Source organism: Oryzias latipes, chromosome 19, assembly GCF_002234675.1.
Source record: "Oryzias latipes chromosome 19, ASM223467v1".
Classification (NCBI taxonomy): domain Eukaryota; kingdom Metazoa; phylum Chordata; class Actinopteri; order Beloniformes; family Adrianichthyidae; genus Oryzias; species Oryzias latipes.
Genome location: NC_019877.2, coordinates 16,960,868 through 16,980,243, shown reverse-complemented (window position 1 = coordinate 16,980,243; position 19,376 = coordinate 16,960,868). Strand labels below are relative to the sequence as shown.

The 19,376-nt window shown below is 39.9% G+C and overlaps 1 protein-coding gene across 5 annotated transcripts in view; it reads right to left on the bottom strand.

Annotated features, from left to right (window-relative positions):
- LOC101171732 (adhesion G protein-coupled receptor A1) overlaps positions 1-19,376 on the bottom strand; it is a 65,754-nt gene that overhangs the window by 9,033 nt on the left and 37,345 nt on the right. For 4 of the 5 annotated variants that reach the window (XM_004086840.4, XM_011473518.3, XM_020702031.2 and 1 more), the window contains 2 exons: positions 11,364-11,491; positions 1,183-1,306 (listed from right to left, as the gene is read on the bottom strand). In XM_004086840.4, the coding sequence (XP_004086888.1) occupies positions 1,183-1,306; positions 11,364-11,491 (252 nt within the window). The remainder of the gene's footprint in view (positions 1-1,182; positions 1,307-11,363; positions 11,492-19,376) is intronic. The other variant, XM_020702032.2, reaches the window with a different exon arrangement.

Genomic DNA, 19,376 nt, shown 5'->3' with positions numbered 1-19,376 from the left:
ATAATTAACTACATCTCCCATGATGCATTGGGTTAAAAATGACAGCGTGAGCGTCTTGGCGCACGACGAGTCTCTCTTCTTAACGTCTTGAAACAGCGAACACAAATCAAAAAGTTTTTAAATCTTCTAACTTAGCTTTTATTACATTTATTAGAAAAAACAGCTGCAACTTACAGCTTTTAGTGCCACAATTATCACAAAAATGCATGTGAGATCATGGAGGGACTGTGGATCAATACAGACTGTTTTTATCCTTTTTTTTCCTCTTTTTTTTGAATACTGGTGTGCCGCGGGATTTTTGTCAAGGTTAAAGTGTGCCGTGGCTCAAAAAAGGTTGAAAAACACTGATTTAGAGGAATAAAAATGGTTAATGAGGGGCTGAGTGATTCAGACGTTGCACTGCTGAAGGCCCAAGTGTGGAATGTACGGTCTGCCACTGCCTTTTATCTATAGGACTTTCTCAATTCTGTGTAATGTTTGTAGCACAAACACAATTTTAAGACACAGTTCATACAATTGACGCTAAAACATGACTAAGGAAAAGTTACTCACCATTTAGGAGAACCGTGTTGCTTAAAAAATATAGCTCTTTGTACCTGAAACCTGCTTTCAATGCCTAGCAATTGCCTCACAGATGTCTGAGCAGATTCAAAAGTGGATTGAAAAATGTGATTTTGGGAGCATCTCACAGAGCAGCACCAGCTCCTACTGTTTTGCATACAAGCCAGATCTGTTTACTCATCTCCACACACATGTAGGTAGGGGAGTCCTAAAGGGTGTCCACAACCAGGTTACATCCACACATTGGTGATTTTTGCTTGATCAAATCTGATTTAAAAGTTCAATGACACCCCTCAAACAATCAATCACATTCCCTCTAATTATGTTTGATTGCATTCTTTTCTATCACCTCATAAATTCTACAAAGGTTTCAAGCAATAGTGACACGCTTACATATCCTGATCCACCCCCTCCTCATCCAAGTGTCATGCTAGGAAGGGGTCAAGCACAACACACTTTACATTTTGTTCACTGGATCGTCCCCGCCTGCAGCATTGTCACGTCTCTTTGGTCACATGATGTAACTTCCACCTACTTTCTGTAACGTTTGTAGGGACGCCTATGAAGAACAAAAAGTACACAGAAATGTCACCAAAGTAAAAAAGGGAAAACCACACTTACAATCTGACAAGTAAACGGCACGTTGATCTGATTGATGCCACTGGCAAAAACTCCAAACGTTAGTCCGGCGTGAAAGAAGAAGTTAAGGAGCGTGTGCCAGCCTTTCCTGCTGATGTGGATCACGCTGCAAATGAAAGACAAACAACAAAAGGATGAGAAGGAAGGCCAGGTTCTTGGTATGGTACTGAGTCTAGTTGTTTGATCTGCATCTCTAACTAACTATTAGCAACCAAGGTCCTTAAGACGAAGACTAAAGTCTGTTTTGTTCAAAAGTCTAAGACTGTGAGGTGCAACTCCATTTTCACTTTACTTTACCAACTGTAACCCCCTCATAAACATGTATAATTTACTTTAAAAGTTGCTCTTGTTAAACAGATGACTAAATATGTGTTTCAAATTCCTCACAGGAACAACTTTGTATAAAAAGCCCTGCAAAGTGAATTTTGGTGTGACGTTTTTAGACAAAATTTTTCTTGCAGATCAGTTTCTTGCATGTTTTCTGTTTCATAACCAAAAAAGGATCTCTTTCCTCACAGCACAGCTGATCCACAACATCAACTGTTGGACAGGTGAGGACATGTATAGCTTAAACAGCCAAAATGGCTTAAAGGAAATATTTCAGCAACACAGGATGTCACTTAATTCCAACTACGCCTTCAATGCTGTCACATCTGAATTGGATCTCTTAAATGTCACCTTAGAAAGTTATCAAGTGATATATGCTCTTCAGATATCTCTTCTGATATATGTCTGTTCATGACGATAAGGTCTGAGTTTCTAGAGTCAAACTCATTAAAAGCACCAACAAAAGAACTTTGGTATGGTGTTGTTTTGGAGTGTCATTACACCTTTTACCCAGTAGGTGGAGATAACCACTGATGTATGGGTAGCTGAGTCTGAGAGAAGCTGCAGAAGAAGAATAAAGTTGGATCTTGAACTGAGCGGGTGTTTGCATTTCTTTCCTACAGCTCGACCGACACAACATATTGGCGACGAGGATTGCTTTACTGGGAATTTCGCCGCCCCCGGCATTCCTACAGAATCCCGGTGTGCCTACTCTGGAGTCCTGGATACGCATGTTCGAAAACTACATGCTGGCGTTAGCCGACAAGATAGAGGACAAGAGGAAACGCGCGCTGCTGATCCACACCGTTGGCACGGAAGCCCAGCGCATTTTCTACACTTTGCCGGATACGGGTGACTCCTACGCGGATGCCCTGCAGGCATTAAAGACGTTTTTCATACCCAAGTTAAATACAGTGTCAGAGAGAAATAAGTTTCGTCAGCGGGCTCAACGTGTCGGTGAGTCAACTGCTCGGTATGGTGCTTCCTTATGTGAGCTCGTTACTACGTGCGATTTTGGCGCGCTGGCTGATGACATGATACGTGACCAAATTGTGGAAAAAACCAACAACAGGAGGATCCGAGAACGCCTGCAGATGGAAGAAAATCTCACTCTACAGAAAACTCTGACATTATCTGCTCAGATTGAAAGTGCCCTGGCAGAAGCTAAAACTATGGCTACACCAGCCTGTGAAGCTGTAGTCGCCATGGTGCAGCAGGGGACTTCCACCGGCGGTGGGAGGCACAGACACGTTCACGGGCGTCCACAAGCTAAGGCACCACAGAGAGTCCTGCCAAATGGACCTGGGTTTGCTGGTAAGACATGTTACCACTGTGGATCTTCAACACATATTGCAAGTTTTCCTAAATGCCCTGCTAAATCAGCTACATGCAGAAAATGCAGTAAACATGGACATTTTGAGAGAGTCTGCAGGAGTGGGACTGTGTTAAATAAAGTGAGGGAACAGCCTGACACAATCAAAATATTACTAGTGGAAGAAGAAGATATGATGAGCCTTAACAGCAGGCTGATGTGCAAAGTCTCTATGCGTGCAGCTGAAGGACCTGCTGGTCGATGCTGGATCTGCAGTTTCCATTCTCCCCATGCGCCTGTACCAGAAGCATTATGGTCATATTCCACTTTCCGCAGCAAAAAGAAGACTAGTTACATATTCAGGAGAACCTATTTCTGTCTTAGGCTGCTTGGAACTGACAGTGAGCTGTGGAACAAGCTGTGCCACAATCCATGTGTATGTGGTGTCAACTGGAAACTATTTTTCCAGTTGACTACTACTACTACTACTACTTTTGGGTTTGGATCTTTTCAATGCTTTGAACCTAGTTATCAGAGATGGCCGGGTCAGTGCAGCTGTGCCTTCTCCAGCTGTGCCTTCTACTTCAGAACATCCATCAGTCTCTGTGCAGTACACAGCTCCTGCCAACAACCTTGAGGAACCCCAAAATAATTCTGACCAACTTGGACTAGTGACGGGTTTTGCCCACAAGGTGAAGGTCAGACCGGAAGTTCGCCCTGTTCAACAAAAGCTGCCTCGCCTGCCATTTGCTGTGCGGGATGCAGTTTCCAAGGAACTACAGAGATTGGAACACGAAGGCATCATTGAACGCATTGACTCATCCCCATGGGTTTCGCCTATTGTGGTCGTGAAAAGAAAGCCCGGCCGTATCAGATTGTGTCCTGATTTAAGAGAGCCCAATAAAGCAGTGGTTGTTGACAGCCATCCGCTTCCACACATTGAGGTGTTTCATGAGCTACGTGGAGCACCAATGTTTTCCACTGTAGACTTGCAGAATGCTTACTACCAAGTACCCCTTCATCCTGAAAGCAGGGACCTTACTGGTTTCATTACACATGATGGACTGTTCCGTTTTACCAGATTACCTTTTGGTTTGGCTTCAGCCCCCAGTGCTTTTCAAAGGATGATGACACAGATTCTGTCAGGTTTGGAGGATGTTCAATGTTATTTGGATGATGTGATTGTGTTTGCTAACACGCCTGATCTTCATGAAAAGCGATTGAAGGCTGTGCTGCACCGGCTGTGCAGTAGTGGGCTGAAACTTAACATGGAAAAGTGCTTGTTTAGACAAACTGAGCTGTCATTTTTGGGGCACATTGTTTCTGCTGCAGGTATCAAGCCAAATCCTGATCACATCAGTGCTATTACAGATGCTGCTTCCACTAGTGATGGTACAACTCTACACTCTTTCCTGGACCTCACAGTGTGGTATTCTAAGTTCATTCCCAACTATGCTTGTGTTGTGGAACCACTTCGTGCCATGTTGCGTAAGAACGCCAACTTCAAGCGGACTGAGGAGGCACAGGTGGCTTTTGAGAACTCTAAAAAACTGATAGCTATTAGCTCTGCTCTTTCTCTGTTTGACCCAGCTCTTCCCACCATAGTTACCACAGATGCATGTGATTATGGTATTGGTGCAGTGCTTACCCAGTTACATGAGGACACCGAAAAAACTATTGGGTTTGCTTCACGGTCTCTTAGTGAGTGTGAAAGGAAGTATTCTATCATTGAGAAAGAGGCGCTCGCTTGTGTTTGGGCTGCTGAACGCTGGCGCATATATTTGTGGGGTAAACATTTACTCTACGCACTGACCATAGCCCACTCACTTCACTGCTATCTACTAAAGGTTTCGGAAGAGCAGGAATGCGGATTGCTAGATGGTCAGCTCGCCTCATGTGTTTCAACTACACTGTAGAGTATAAACCGGGTCATGAGAACGTTGTGCCCGACTGTTTATCTCGTTTACCTGTCTCTTCTCCTCCACCAGACGAGCTAGAAGAGGACATGGTAGCTGGCTGATGTGGACTTTGCCGCTGTCACAAAAGACCAGCTGATCCAAGCCTGTCTGGACTGTCCTGTGTTGCAACAGGTTCTACTTTATCTTCGTGAAGGCTGGCCACGTAATGCAAAAGGCCTTGACCCAGCTCTTTTACCCTACTACCGCATCCAAGCAGAGCTGGCTGAAAAAGACGGTTACCTGATCCGTGGATCTCATCGTCTTGTTGTTCCCGCCTCGCTGCGATCTCGGCTTTTACAGCTAGCTCACGACACACACCAAGGTATTGTTAGGACCAAACAACGTTTAAGAGAGCTCTATTGGTGGCCTGGTATGGATGTTGATGTGGAAGCTGCTGCTAAATCATGCACAACCTGCTCCCAGCATGACAAAACTGGTATAACTAGAGCTGCCCCTTTACAACCAGCTCCCTTTCCCAGTACAGCGTGGGAAAAGGTTGCTATAGATATAGTGGGACCCTTTAACTCTGCTTCAGCTGACTGTCGTTACGCCATCACACTGATAGATTACTACAGTAAGTGGCCTGAAGTAGCATTTCTCTCAAATGTGACTACTGCGACTGTCACTTCGTTTTTGTCTGCTGTGTTCAGTCGTGAAGGTAACCCCCTCGAATTAGTGACTGATAACGGTTCTTGTTTTGTTTCTGCTGAGTTTGAGGACTTCCTCGCTGCTTGTGACATTACGCACTGCGGCAGCTCCAACTGCTACCCTCAGAGTAACGGTGAAATAGAGAGGTGGAACAGGGTGTTTGTAAACTGCTTACAAACAGCTGACATTCAAGGTCAGCCATGGCTCCCCTATGTTACTGACTTTCTCCTTGCTTATCGGGCTACTCCTCATGCCATAACTTCTGTTTCACCAGCCGAACTGCTGCATGGCTGCCTTTTTCGCCCAAAACTCAACATAAAAAACCTTGCTCCTCCACGTGCATCTTCTCAGATGAAATGTGGGGCATTGAGCAATATTGTTGCACGACGCCAAGCTAAGATTAAACAGTACACAAATAAGCGACGTGCAGCACAAACCGCAAACTTTCCATGTGGTTCCGATGTGCGGATTAGGAAACCTGGTTTTGTGAAGAAAGGACGTTCCTAGTTCACACAGCCCCTTCAGGTTTTAGCACAAAAAGGACCTTCAACTTTCAAATTCTCAGATGGCAAGGTGTGGAATGCTATTCATTTGTCCTCAGCATCACCTGCCATTGCTGCAGAGACTCATGACAGTTCTGTACAGCCTGAAGAGGTGTATTTATCATCTTTTGCTCCTTTACCTTCTCTTCCGGGGCGGAGGCGTGGTCGCAGGCACGTTCTGCCTCCTACCTGGCTCAGTGATTATGTCACTTAAGTTTTTTTTTCAGGGGGATGACAGGTTAAGATAAACGGTTACAAATGTTTATGTTGTTCCTGACTTTGACATTGGTTGTTAATTAAATTTAATATTACCAAGGTTATATATATATATTTATATATAAAATTTGATATTACCAAGGTCATATATTTAAGTTAAACATTCTGGCCACAGGTTATCTTTTACGGTTACATTTAATGGAGATTGAATATTATTAACCTTAATGTTCAGGGGTTAACTCAAATTGACAATTCTGTTTCTATTTGTATTTTGTTATTCATACCATTTGAAAAGTTATGGAGTCTAATGCTTCCTCTTATGGAGAATCCTCTATTTGTTAAAAAAAAAAGGGGGATAAGTGGTGTTGTTATGGAGTGTCATTACACCTTTTACACAGTAGGTGGAGACAACCACTGATGTATGAGTAGCTGAGGCTGAGAGAAGCTGCAGAAGAAGAATAAAGTTGGATCTTGAACTGAGCGGGTGTCTGCATTTCTTTCCTACAACTCGACCGACACAACATTTGGTTTAAAAGAAACTAAAACTCATGGAAAAGTTCACTGTTCATCAATAATGACACAAAATGCTTCATAGAACAAAACACAAGTCAAAGGATAGTCATATGTACCCATACTGAGGTTGCCCTCCGACATGTGATGCAGGTTTAGAGAGAAGTGGCCGCATCTTAAGTTGAGCGCAGGTGTTTCTTGCAGTTCATAAGAACCCATGGTGACATTAGTGCTTCTCATTAGTGCTTCTCAAATAGTGGTGGGGCGCAATGCGTTGCCGGGGGAACGCGCAGTAGTAGCGGTTTTAGGCACAGGTAATACGGGCAATTGCCCATGGCGCAAATTTAATGGGGCACAGTGGTGTCAGCGGCTCAGTGCTTGGAAAAAATCTGCGCCACTATTGGTTTACTATCATGTTATATCACAGATTTTGCAACAGCCTGAAACCTGTGAATTACCGTCCCTGCAGCTGTGCGCTCCTGTCTTCTGTGGCCGAGAACCACCATTGCAGCAAAAAAAAGAAGCAAAAAAAGAATAGCAACTGCGAACAAAAAAAAAGGAAATACAAATAAAAAAAAAAAGAAATGCAAACTCAAAAAAAGGGATGCATCTAAGAAAACGACTGCAAATAAAAGTAAAGCCACAACAGAAGTGACATCACCACAGAAGCGATGCCACAACTGATCGGGGATCAGTTTGCTGAAGGTATATCAGAAATGGATTGGCTTTTGCTATACACACTGTTGTGAAAAGAAAGAGGAATACAGGAGCACGAATCGGAAAACGAACCAGAAAGTGACGTAAGTAAAAATGTTGGTGTTAAATGTTGCATTGTTTTGATGTTATTTGGTTTGGCCAGAGGTAGCCCCAGGTTTATTCCAGTTATTGTTAGCTTCGGCTAACACGCAGAGTCACGCAGTCCAGTATACAAAAAGACCACTAATCAAGCTGCGTTCACGCCGAACGCGATTCGCAGGCAAATTTGCATCTTCTGCCTCTACTTTGCCGCAAGGCAAAGTCTCTGCTGGCCGCAAGTCCAAAAATGTGTTTCAGAGCTTGTATCTTCTAGCTGCAGCTACATGTGGGAGGGGCTTTTAGCCAATGTTTTTAGCCTGATGGCTACATGTCTGTGTTTATTTCGATTACAATGCATGGGAGACGCAGGTGGCGTTCAGAGATCACGATCATTTATGATGAAGAGTTCTACGAAAAAATTGGTAATCACGCCATTTATTCAGGGTTCATGAGCAAGGGAGCGCCATCAGCTCCGCCAGCTCCCGGGCTGCTAGCTAGCTGGCAGACGAAGAACTTCCGGCTCCGCGTGTTTTTCATTGTCGCTACAAAAATAAGAAAAATATCACAAAGTTCGGGTTTACGAGGTGTCACCACTGAAGTGTTCTAGGTATAGTTTTCATTTGCCAGTTAATTTTTTTTTTTTTGGGGGGGGGGGGGGGGGGGGTAAATATATTTTATTTGTCATATATTTTGTAATTGTGTTAAATTTAGCAAGACAAATATCATGTTGATGCGAATTTATTCTATTTTTTAGATTATGCCAAACATGACAGTGTTTAATAAAAAAGTTGGGTTTATAAAATGTTTTATTAAATATATATCCATATAATACAGAGGGACTTTTGAGAAAGTACCTGAGTGAATTTTAAACTTTGCTGTCTTTGCTTTGTCATTTACCAGGTCATATTTTTCCATTCTGTGGGGTGAACCTTCCATGCATCCTGGTAGAAATGTCAGGTTGTTAAAGAGACTTCAATATGAAGGTACTTTTTTTTTTTTTTACTGCTAATCAAATTTATCATATGAATATGAATCCCTGTTACTTTCCTAGATCCAGGGAAATCCCTTTAGACATGAGAAATGATTCCACTTGGTGTTACAAAGTCTCTCCATCGCTTCCCGTTTCAGAAGAACTCGTACCAATGCTAACTCCAGCTGCATTTAACTTTGCCCGAGGTTTGATCTGTACTCCAATGAGAATGACATTATTCATCCTTGCTTGTTGTTCCACATCGTCCAGTCTTTTCTCCAGAATGTCGACCCGGTTATCTTTTTGCTCGTTTTGAGCTCGGAATCTTTGGAAGTCTTCCGTTAGCTCCATGAGAGGAGTTAGCTTTGCGGTCACTTGCTCCATATCCTTTCTGCTGCTTTTTGCCATTTTTGACGCATTTATTTGGTGAGTACCTTTTCATGATTTATTTTTTTACTCATGACTTGTAATTTTTTAGTGTGTCAAGCTGCTAAATAATGGTATGCCAGTACTTTGTGAACTACAGGGCGGTTTTTCAATTAAGGTGTTACAACATGTTTACAACGGAGCTAGCAACAATTTTTATTATTGACCTGTGAGACAAAATGTAAGTTTTATCATCCATGCTTTGCGGTGGCTGTACGGGGTCTTGGGAAATATCCATTTTAAAGTCGTGTCCATTTACAGCTCATTGTTACTGCTGTGCTAAAAGGCAGCAGCCTGAATGTGACCGTTACTTAAGTTAGTTTGAAAAGTCCCGCTAAAATACCCTGTAAGAGGCTCATTTGTATCATTTAAGAGCTTTCTTATTGTTTTGAAATCGGCCTTTTGGCAAAATTGCGTGGAAGGACATAAAGACAAAGTCCATTTTCAAATACGAGATAAATTAATATATGAGAATATTCAAGTCCAGTTACAACACTGAGGTATGTGTTTTTTATTCTGAAATGTACTTCAGTTTATTAAGCAAAAAAAATTGTTTTTTGGTCATGACTAAGCAAAACCAAGCATAACCAAAAAACAAAAGAACGATTTCTTTACAATTTATTTCTGGTTTCATAGCTGGCTTTCTAAGCTTATAGAGTGAATATTCATGGAAGACTTTCAGATTTTTTCATTCAGTGTGAATTAGTCTTTTTAAATATCTACTGCCACAATATTACAAAAACTTGTGTTTTTGGTTAGATTTTAATGTCATATCTTTTTATATTGATTAAAAATTAAAATAATTAATCTGTGACAATGCAATATTTTTGAAAGTAATGTCAAATGTTTTAGTAATAGTGAGTTTATGTCTCATTAAATACTTGCTACATATTAGTCCAAGCATGTCTTGTTTTCTTCTCTATAACTTAATTGCTTTCTTTTGGGCTGTCCCCATTAAGGTTAAAAAATACTGACCTGACCACCACTAAACCTCAAGTGAAAGTTGTTTTAACCTAAAATTTCCATTTGACATATAAATCACTAATAGAATATTCAGCAAATAAGATAATAAAAATATATCAAATTTTTGTTTTCCTAAAGTTATATCTTACTAAGGATAATCTTACTTTTCATGAAGAGAATATAACCCTTGTGCAATCTTAGATGACCCCACCCTTACTTTGACATGTTATTCCTATACCATGACAAAGGTGGATAAAGATGGAAAGATTTCATGTAATCCATGGACACCAGTGAAGGTCACAAATGATTGAAGAAAAAAGGTTCAGCGCACTGTCTAGTGGGTCTAGATGACCCAACTCCCAATGTTAAAGTGCCTAGGCTAGCACAAGGGTTAATAAGAAAACGTAAAAATTTCGTCATTGCTAAAACAGTTTTCTTTCATGCAGAGTTAAAAAGCACAAACTGTCAAAAAGACTTTCAATGCAGTTTGAAGTTTTCTGTTTAGGCATTTTGGCACATTTAATTTCACCTTTGTCAAATGATCTTGTCAGGCACCAAACAAATAACTAACTTTTTATGTAGATACAAACAGTATTTCAATAAATTGAAAACTCAACGCACAGTTGTCCTCAAAGGTCTTCCTGTTGTGCTTGGAGAAGATTCCAGTGAATTCTACAAAACATGCTCGGTAAGTTTACGAATTACAAACATTGTTGTCAAACATGTCCCAAAATTTTTTCAATTTTCAGAAACTTAATTTTATTGAGGCAATGAGTTTGCATAAAGTAAAGCCAACTTAATACATGTTTACAGTATAGTTAGACTGAAAAAGAGGTGGGCTCCATTGGTTAAAATTGTTTGAACTTTGGAAAGCTAAACAACCATTATCTTCAGGGCTTACAAAGTTATTTAAAAATTAACTTAAAAAAAGGACTGCACAGTGGAGCAGTGGTTGGCACTCTTGCCTCACAGCAAGAAGGCCCTGGTTCAAAGTTATGCTTCATAGAACAGGTGAAACAGGGAACCTTTCTATGTGGAGTTTGTATGTTCTCCCCGTGCAAGCGTAGGTTTTCTCTTTTTCTTCCTCCCATCGTCCAAAAACATGCTTCATAGGTTAATTTGTTACTTTAAATCGTCCCTAGGTGTGAATGCGAGTTTGTATAGGTGTCTGATTGTGGCCCTGCGTCAGACTGGCAACCTGTCGAGTGTGTACCCAGCCTTGACCCACAAGTAGGCTAGGGATAGGCTTCAGCAGCCCCATGACCCCGAAAGGGACAAAAACTGATTAAGTAAATGAATGAATTAATGAGAAAAAAAAATTTAAATCAGCCAAAAAAAAAAAAAAAAAAAAACATAGATATAGAAAAAAATACATTTAAATTAAAAAAAAGAAAATTAACCAAAAAAACACAAAACCAGAGGGGCAAGTTTGACCGTTTGGGTTAAACATTACTGAAGCATGCATGAAGGATGAAACACTGTAGTCTTCCTCTCACCTGTGATTAACGATGTATGTCATGATGGAGACAAGCAAACAGAGTAGCATGACTGCCGTGCATGCATACACCACTGGATGCAGGTAATCCCCGGGGTATGGAGGGAACGATAGCACTCTCTTCAGATCCTGGTGGGGGTTTAAACAATGATTAAACTCAGTTTTTAGGGAAAAAAACAATCCAGTTTTATGGAACTGCTGCTTTAAAACACATAACAACCATTGTAAAAAGAAAAGAAAAAAGAAAAATTAGTCAAGGTTTTAACAATTAAACAGTCAAATAGTTATCTTCTTAAACTCAAACTAACTCATTTTGATGGGTACCACACCTATTTATGACTGCACACCTTTCCTGTCCATAAAAGGGCACTACAGCAAATCCACAAAAACGCAAGCATGTGACCCATTGTGCTCATGCAGTAGGTTTGGTCCCCTCTTGTTCTATTTTCAGCAGCTGTTTTACTGCATCCGTCAGAGCTGGGGTTTTAGCTTTCTCTAAAGATGGACTCCATCACACAGAAGATGAGGGGGCCTTAAGAGGCTGGTAAAACTTTTACCTACATCTACAATGATTTCACTGCCTCAAAATAACTGTTTACATCATAAAACATGCATGACCTAGTACCAGAGACTTGAGGTAAAGGAGGTCAACTCTTAGTCTGGATGGAATTCTGAAAGTTGCATTTGTGTAGTAGTAGGCAAACTGAGCTATTTGGGTTCACATTTCAAAGCAACATGAGTTGTTAAAGTTAAATAAAGTTGTATGAAACAAATCCTTTCCTCTTTTTCAACCAGCTACTGTAAAGTTACATACACACCGGCCTCGGAAACTGGTGTTAGAGTGGCGGCTTTCAGTGAAAAGTGTATGTAAACGCCCGTAAACCTGAGTTTCTGGCTTTTGCTTTTAAAAATTGTTGCATCTACACAATTTTTAAGTCCATTTTCAGACTCTACATACAAACCGGGTGATCATTAAACACGCACTGAAGGTTCAACCAGTTGAACTTATGACTGCTTGAACCCCAAATGATCAATCAGGGAGTCTAATTTGATAGTTACGTATAAGCAGCGTCCTTTTCAAAACAAGAAAGTGCCAACCAGTTGAAAAATTACCATAAAGGAGAACTTAATAATTGTGATTTCAGTCAGACAACCCATGCAGTAAAGAAGATTTATTCCATATTTATTTTAGTTTGGCATAAGGCACCGTTCAGATACATAAAACAAAGATCTCCATAAAAAAACTTTGGGTATTAAACTACCCCTAACGGAGTTCACAGGTGGAAGCCGGGTAGGAGGGTGGGGTGACGAACGCAGAGGTCGCGGAAATGGAAGAAGAGGATTGGACCACACCTGGACTTAAGTAGGACGCTGAACAGGTGAGTTGATTAGACTGAACTGCCCGCAGGGAGGAGTAAATAGGTAAACCCACTGCTCTAGTTGCCTGCCCAAAAAACTCCCAGGGTCGTTCACTTGTGCTGGAATTATATGACACTAAGTCTTTGATGTCATAGAAGAGGACAGTAAAAAAAAAAGCCTGGAGTAAAATCTGTGAGATTTCCCATACGGAAATGATATATATAAATCTTTTCAGATTTTTTTCTTTTTTATCTAAAACTTGAAAGTTCAGCATAAGACAGTCAAACCACTTATAAGATCCTTAGTAAAATTGGACAATATGAAACTTGTATGGTTTGGTAATATAGAAGACATTATATGACAGTAGTTCCACATACATAATTTTTAGAAGAAATGTGTAATATAAAACTTTTATGAGATGAGCAACTTACAGTGAAAAAGTAATCCTACAAGTATCACAAAACATTTGCAAGTCTCATTTGAAAAACAGTCAAATAACACAAAACATTGGAAGGATAAAATTTAGCAATTGCTAGGTTTTCTAAAACGAGGTTGTTCATTTTCTCTCATCTAATGGATGTACCAAAAACTAGGGGTGTTGAAAAAAATCGTTTTGGCAATATATCGCGATAGTTCATTTGGCGATACTTGTATCGATACAAAATGCTGCCAGGGCGATATTTATTTTATTATTTCTGAGTGTCCTTCAGTGTCTGACTCTTGTTTTCCACTTAAAGTGGAGCACAGCAGCTTCACGGCGGCTAATAGGCTAGTGCACCTAGCATCGGCTAAAACGCTATCGGCAAAGCGGGCCAGAGTTCTGCAGAACCTCCCAGCAGTAGATTCTAGTTAAACGACCAGATCGATCAGAGAGATGTGTACAATGATCAGGGTTACTAGTTTACTTCTGTGTGTGTGAGAAAGCCTGGCTGTAGTGATGCAGTGCAGACTGATATGTAAACAAAACATTGTTGCCAAATTAAAGCACCTCCTTCATCCTGTCATGCTGCTGCATCATCATCATACTTTATTGTTTCTGCAAAGAATTAATGTTTCCCCCCCCCCTTTATCTTTGAAGCACACTTCAGGCTCCTGTTTCACGCTCTTTTTAAGAGTATTGGGGATGCAACAGTTAGCAATATTGAAAATAAACAGCACTTTATTTCCTCAATCATACTTTAGAACCTTATTGGTTAAAATAAATATATTTTGTTGTGAAAATCTGACAATGTTGACTCTTACCTAGCACTAGGAATTTGCCTGGGTAAAAGCAACTTATATATGAGATAATTGCAGTGCTTAACATTGCGATCATTAAATAAACAGAATTTGACAATTTTATTACAATGTAAAAAGTCATTTAAACAAAAATTAGAAAATGTGTTCCGGTACAATATTGGGATACGTCTTGTATTGTGTGGCGCGTATCAGGAAACGTATCGTATCGCCAGACTCTTGCCAATACACACCCCTAACTAAAAGTATTGCTTATGAAATGGGCAACATGATATTGTGTCAAGCTAACGGTTTCTTCAATAAATACCAGTATTTTCAGGGTTAGGGTTAGGGTTGTTAAGGCGCAGGCGCGTTAATCCCCCCGTTCGGACCCTCAGAGCCTCCAGAGCGGGTTCATAAAGAAGAACTAGTCTGTTTTTTTAGAGGAAACTTTTTTTTTATTACAGCTCTCCCTAACTCGGTCCTGGGAGTTCGGTACTCCTCTCAAGTTCAGTACTGTAAGCATTAATGACTTCAGTCAACTGCAATGACGGCAGAGAAGCTTCTCCAAGCTGATTGCTGATCGTTAATCCATTGGTCAGTCGCCTTTTTTCACAGAAATTCAGCTGCGTCCTCTTGACTGTCAGAGTTTGTTCTCCAGCTTCCTCCACACGTGAACCGTTGATTCAATTATCTTGAATTTTCTGCAGCTGCTCCCATGTTCCTCCATGTAGCTGATAGCTGCAGTTCAAACTGTGCTTCAGCTATGTTGTAAACAAGTGTGGGGATCTGGGGGTTAGCCCCGGCTAGGGCCACTAAGACTCATGGGAAATGTGGAATCCCACAAGATAAGTAAGAGAAGTGACTTCATGCTGTTACGCTGATTGTGTGTGTTCAACAACAAGCAAACTGCTTCTCAGTTAATCTCTTCCTCTCTGAGATTGAATGGGGCCACTGCATTAGTTCCAGCAGAATGTAAATTCAGCAGATTATCAGGAACATATATTTTACTATGATATTATGTAGCATTACCATAAAAAACATTTATATTTCTTTTTGTAGTAGCCTTGTCATTTACATTAGATGACATATAATGAAAGTAAAAACAGCATATAAAGAAAGCATAATTTCCCTATAAGATTTATACATCTTACTTGCAGAAAACGTACATTTAATGTTTTATTTTCATATATGAAAAGCATATGTCTGAAAAAAAGACATGTAAAAAAAACTATAAAACTGATATGAAACATGCATGGAAAACATAGTTGCTTTTTAAATTTCATGTATTCCACATAGTCGATTTTTACATGATACATACATATTTCTAGAAAAGTGGCCACTTTCAGGAGATTATCATATTATTTTATAAGTCTTATAATATGCTTAATTTATGTGAAATATGCAGCAGGAGATCTAAGTTCCTCATAAGTTTTCTCTAGTTTTTTCCGTATTTTCCGTATGGGTTATGCTTCGACAATCCACACTAAGCATCTTTCAACTATAGGTGGCAAAAAATAGTAGAAAAAACAAAAGAAGAAGATGTACCCCCCTTGCTACATGGTCCTTGTTCAGCATGAACACCGTATGTTAAAAGCGTGTTCATGAAATCACGTGTTGTGTTTTCCTAAATGCACAACACATCACACCAAATGCGATTCGCGCATCAGGGGCATCAAGTTTCAATGTTAAGTCAATGTACATATGCAATCTGAGGTCCTGGGCACGATTTGAGCATCGGGCGCAGCGCGCCTGTCCAGCAGCAGCGCATTTTGAGCATTGTGGTACAATTTGGACATCGCAGCGACTCTAGAGTTCAAATATCTGAGCTTTGGCGATGACAATGCATCGCGTCAACCAATCAGGGACGTGTGAAGTACAAATCTAATATAGACGATTGCTGTGAGCATTCTTGTCCTGAACTTCCATCCGTTTTCTTAATCTGCTTCATCCCTTTTGGTGCCACAGGGTTGCCCCCGGGGTTGCCCAACTATAGCCCCTCAAGGCTACAGTTGGGCGAAAGTGGGATACACCCTGGACATTGACATTTTCTTATTTGCATCGAGATATTAACGTAAAGATTTTTTTAACGTTATTCTTGCTCTTATTTTTCCCCACTTGGAAGAGCAAGATTCAAACTGGGTCAGAGAGACAGAAAAACCGCAGAAGCTGACTGTCCCAGCACCCTTATTAACCTATCAAATTTGTCCCTCAGTTGTGTGCATGACACACATGTATCTAATCTGTAAAAACGTCCTACCTCATTTCCAGTAGACCAATCATAATTTTGGATGAGGACTACAGCTATATTTCGCCAAAACCTGACAGGTGTGCTCGACTATGATGAAGACACAGTGCAGGCATTGGTGGAGAATGGCTGTTGCCTCCACAAGCCAATTCAGACACGTGCGTGTCCTGCACATGCGCAGTGAGTGATTCCTCTTGTAGAGAATCCACTCCTGCATAATTCAGCCGGAAGAATCGTGTGGACCAAAAATCACAAGCTCATGAGGCTCCATCTTCATGACAGCGCCTTTCCTCGGTGCTCCAAGGCCATGTTCATGTCCTCTCTCTGCTTCAGTACAACATGCGCTCTCATTGTGCTTCACTGAATAACTGTCTATTAGATAGAGCATGACTGATTAAACCCTCTGCAGATCCCAGGAAGTGGGCATACACACAGTGTGCTGCTTCACAGTTTGAGTCTGTGTTTGTTCATAAGAGCATTTTTGAGCATCTGCAGCTTTAGGAAAGTAAAAAGAATCTTCGATCCTGCACCGATGTTCTTTTCCTGGAGATGTTCTTTACAGAGTCAACCCAACATGAAGAGGGTTGGTGGAGAGGGACAACCTTTAGGGCAGGACTTAATGTCTTTGTCTTATTGCTTCAACACATTTTCGCGTTCTGTGTCTAATTCATGCATTGTAGCCTTCCGCCATGTCATGACAGATGCTCTCAAGCCAATGAAACCTGACCTAAAACAAACCTGCAGAAAAGCATGCCGCTGCAGACTGCTTCAGAACAAATCAAGTCAAGCAGCTGATTTACTGTAAGACACAAAGACACATCATTTATGAGCACCAGGAGCAGTACAAGGGACTAACCAGCTGACCTAGTTCCATTCGTCTGACTGCTGATGGCCTTGCTTCCTTCAGCTTTGTCCCAGAGTTTATCTTCCTCAGAATTGAACTCTTTTATTCCCAGTTAACCAACAGGAAATAGTCGGCAGGGAGCTGGTTAGCTCTGCCTTTATGTCCAGCTGTTATTCAGACAAGGTCAGTTCCAAGTCAGATCAAAGTCAAAGCATAGACCGATCAAATAACACTTAATGAAATAGCTTGTTTCCTCTTTGTTCTACATTTGAATGTTTATATGCTGCTTTTTCTTTAAAGCACATTGAGATGAACTTGTGTATTAACTAATATTTCAAAAGGAAACTGAATATGCAAATAAAATTTAAAAAAAAAGAAAAATACAGTGTTGCTTTCCCTGTGTGCATCATAAATCTTAAAAACAAGAAATAACAAACTGCTACACACACATGTTCTGCCTCAAGCAACAACACAACAGCCTCATTGGTGAAGAGGACCTGACTCAGGGTTAAAGAGAGGACTGATAACAACAGCAACTCAAAGGCAGCAGTTGGTCAAAACATGTGCTGCTTTGCGTTTAACCCGCAGACATCATAAATAATTTCTACTGGTGTGCAACACAAAAGAAAGTTGTACACGTCTTTATTCATTCACAGCTGATGTAATTTAACCGTAACAGATCACTTGGCGATATAAAATGTTGATGGTCCTTTTGTGAAAAAACTCAAAAGATTGTGAAGATATCGATATGACAGTGAAAAGGTAATTACGGTAATAGTATCTCAAAGCCTCTTACATACATATGCAACTTATCATTACAAACTGGGAAATTCCCAATCCAAACGAAAATTTCAAAAGTGATTCATATTCATAAGAGCGGAGACAAACACCTATTTACAAACTTAAGATTTATTTCTCTTCTTCCACAATTCTCAAAAATTTCAGTAAAAATATTCAGTGATAAACATTTAGTGATGAACATGACATTATAAATGAAAACCAACATAGTTTAAGGGAAAAAAAAAACACATCATTGACGCTGTGGAGGAAATAACAAATACTCTGGACAAAAAGTAATATGCAGCTGGATAAACAAGGATAAACACTCAATCATGACATCCTACTTGACAAACTGGGATGGGATAAAGGGACAAGTGCTAACTTGGGTAAAAAGCTATTTAATGGGAAGAAAACAATTTGTCAGGATTGATGAATTTACATCAGAAGTCAATGAGATAAGTTGTGGTGTCCCACAAGGATCGCTTCTGGGCCCCGCTGCTATTCAATATTTAAATTAATGATATATTCAATGTTTCAAAACTTATAAACTCATCATTTGCTGAAGTCAAAAATATATTCTCTACAGACAACCATAGGGAACTTATCAATGTGGTGACAACAGAGTTTAACAAAACAAAATCATAGATGGATTACAACAAATTATCTTTGAACCTAGATAAAAACCAAAGGGATGTTTTTTGGTAGTGACAATGTCAATTCCAAGCTCTCAATTTAAATAAATAATGTATCAATTGAAAGTGTGAAAATCAAATTCTTAGGGGTAGTTATTGATAACACACTAAGTTGGAAGCTACACATCAGACACATACAAAATAAAATCTTTAAAAAAGTATTTCAATCATAAATAAATCTAAATGTATATTAAAATACAACATTAGATATTTATTGTACTGCTTCTTAATGTTACCATATTTCACCTACTGTATAGAAATTTGGGGGAATAATTGTAAGAGTTCACTACATCTTGTCATTTTACTAATTTTAACGAGCCATCAGAATTGTACATAAAGCCGGCTATCTTGATCATACAAACAATTTATTTTATCAATCCAGAATTTTAAAACTGTTTGACCTTGTTGACTATTACCCTGCGCAAATCCCATATAGGGCCAGGGAGAAATCATTACCAAAAACAGCTCTTAGAAAATGAGGTAGGCTAAAAACTGAGGGGATGTGGGAACTTCAAGATCAAATAGAGAAGAATGGCAAAGAAATGTTACTGTGTGTCTGTGTGTGGCACTTAACTTTGGAATAGGTTAAGCAATGAGCACAAACAATGTTCAAATATCCAAATATTCCAGAAAATCTATAAAGAAACTCTGATTTCCCGATATAAAGATCAGAGGAGTAAAGGATCAACAGGTGTTTGAATAATGCCAAATTCATGTGTGAACTTGATTGTGATTAAATAATCAAAGCTCTTATAATTACAATCACATGAACTTAAATTAGTTTAAATAATTGCAATTCTTATAGAATTTAACTCAGTTGTATTAGAAATCCACCTAAACCTAAATAATTTAACCGAAACGAGCAGAAGTGACGTC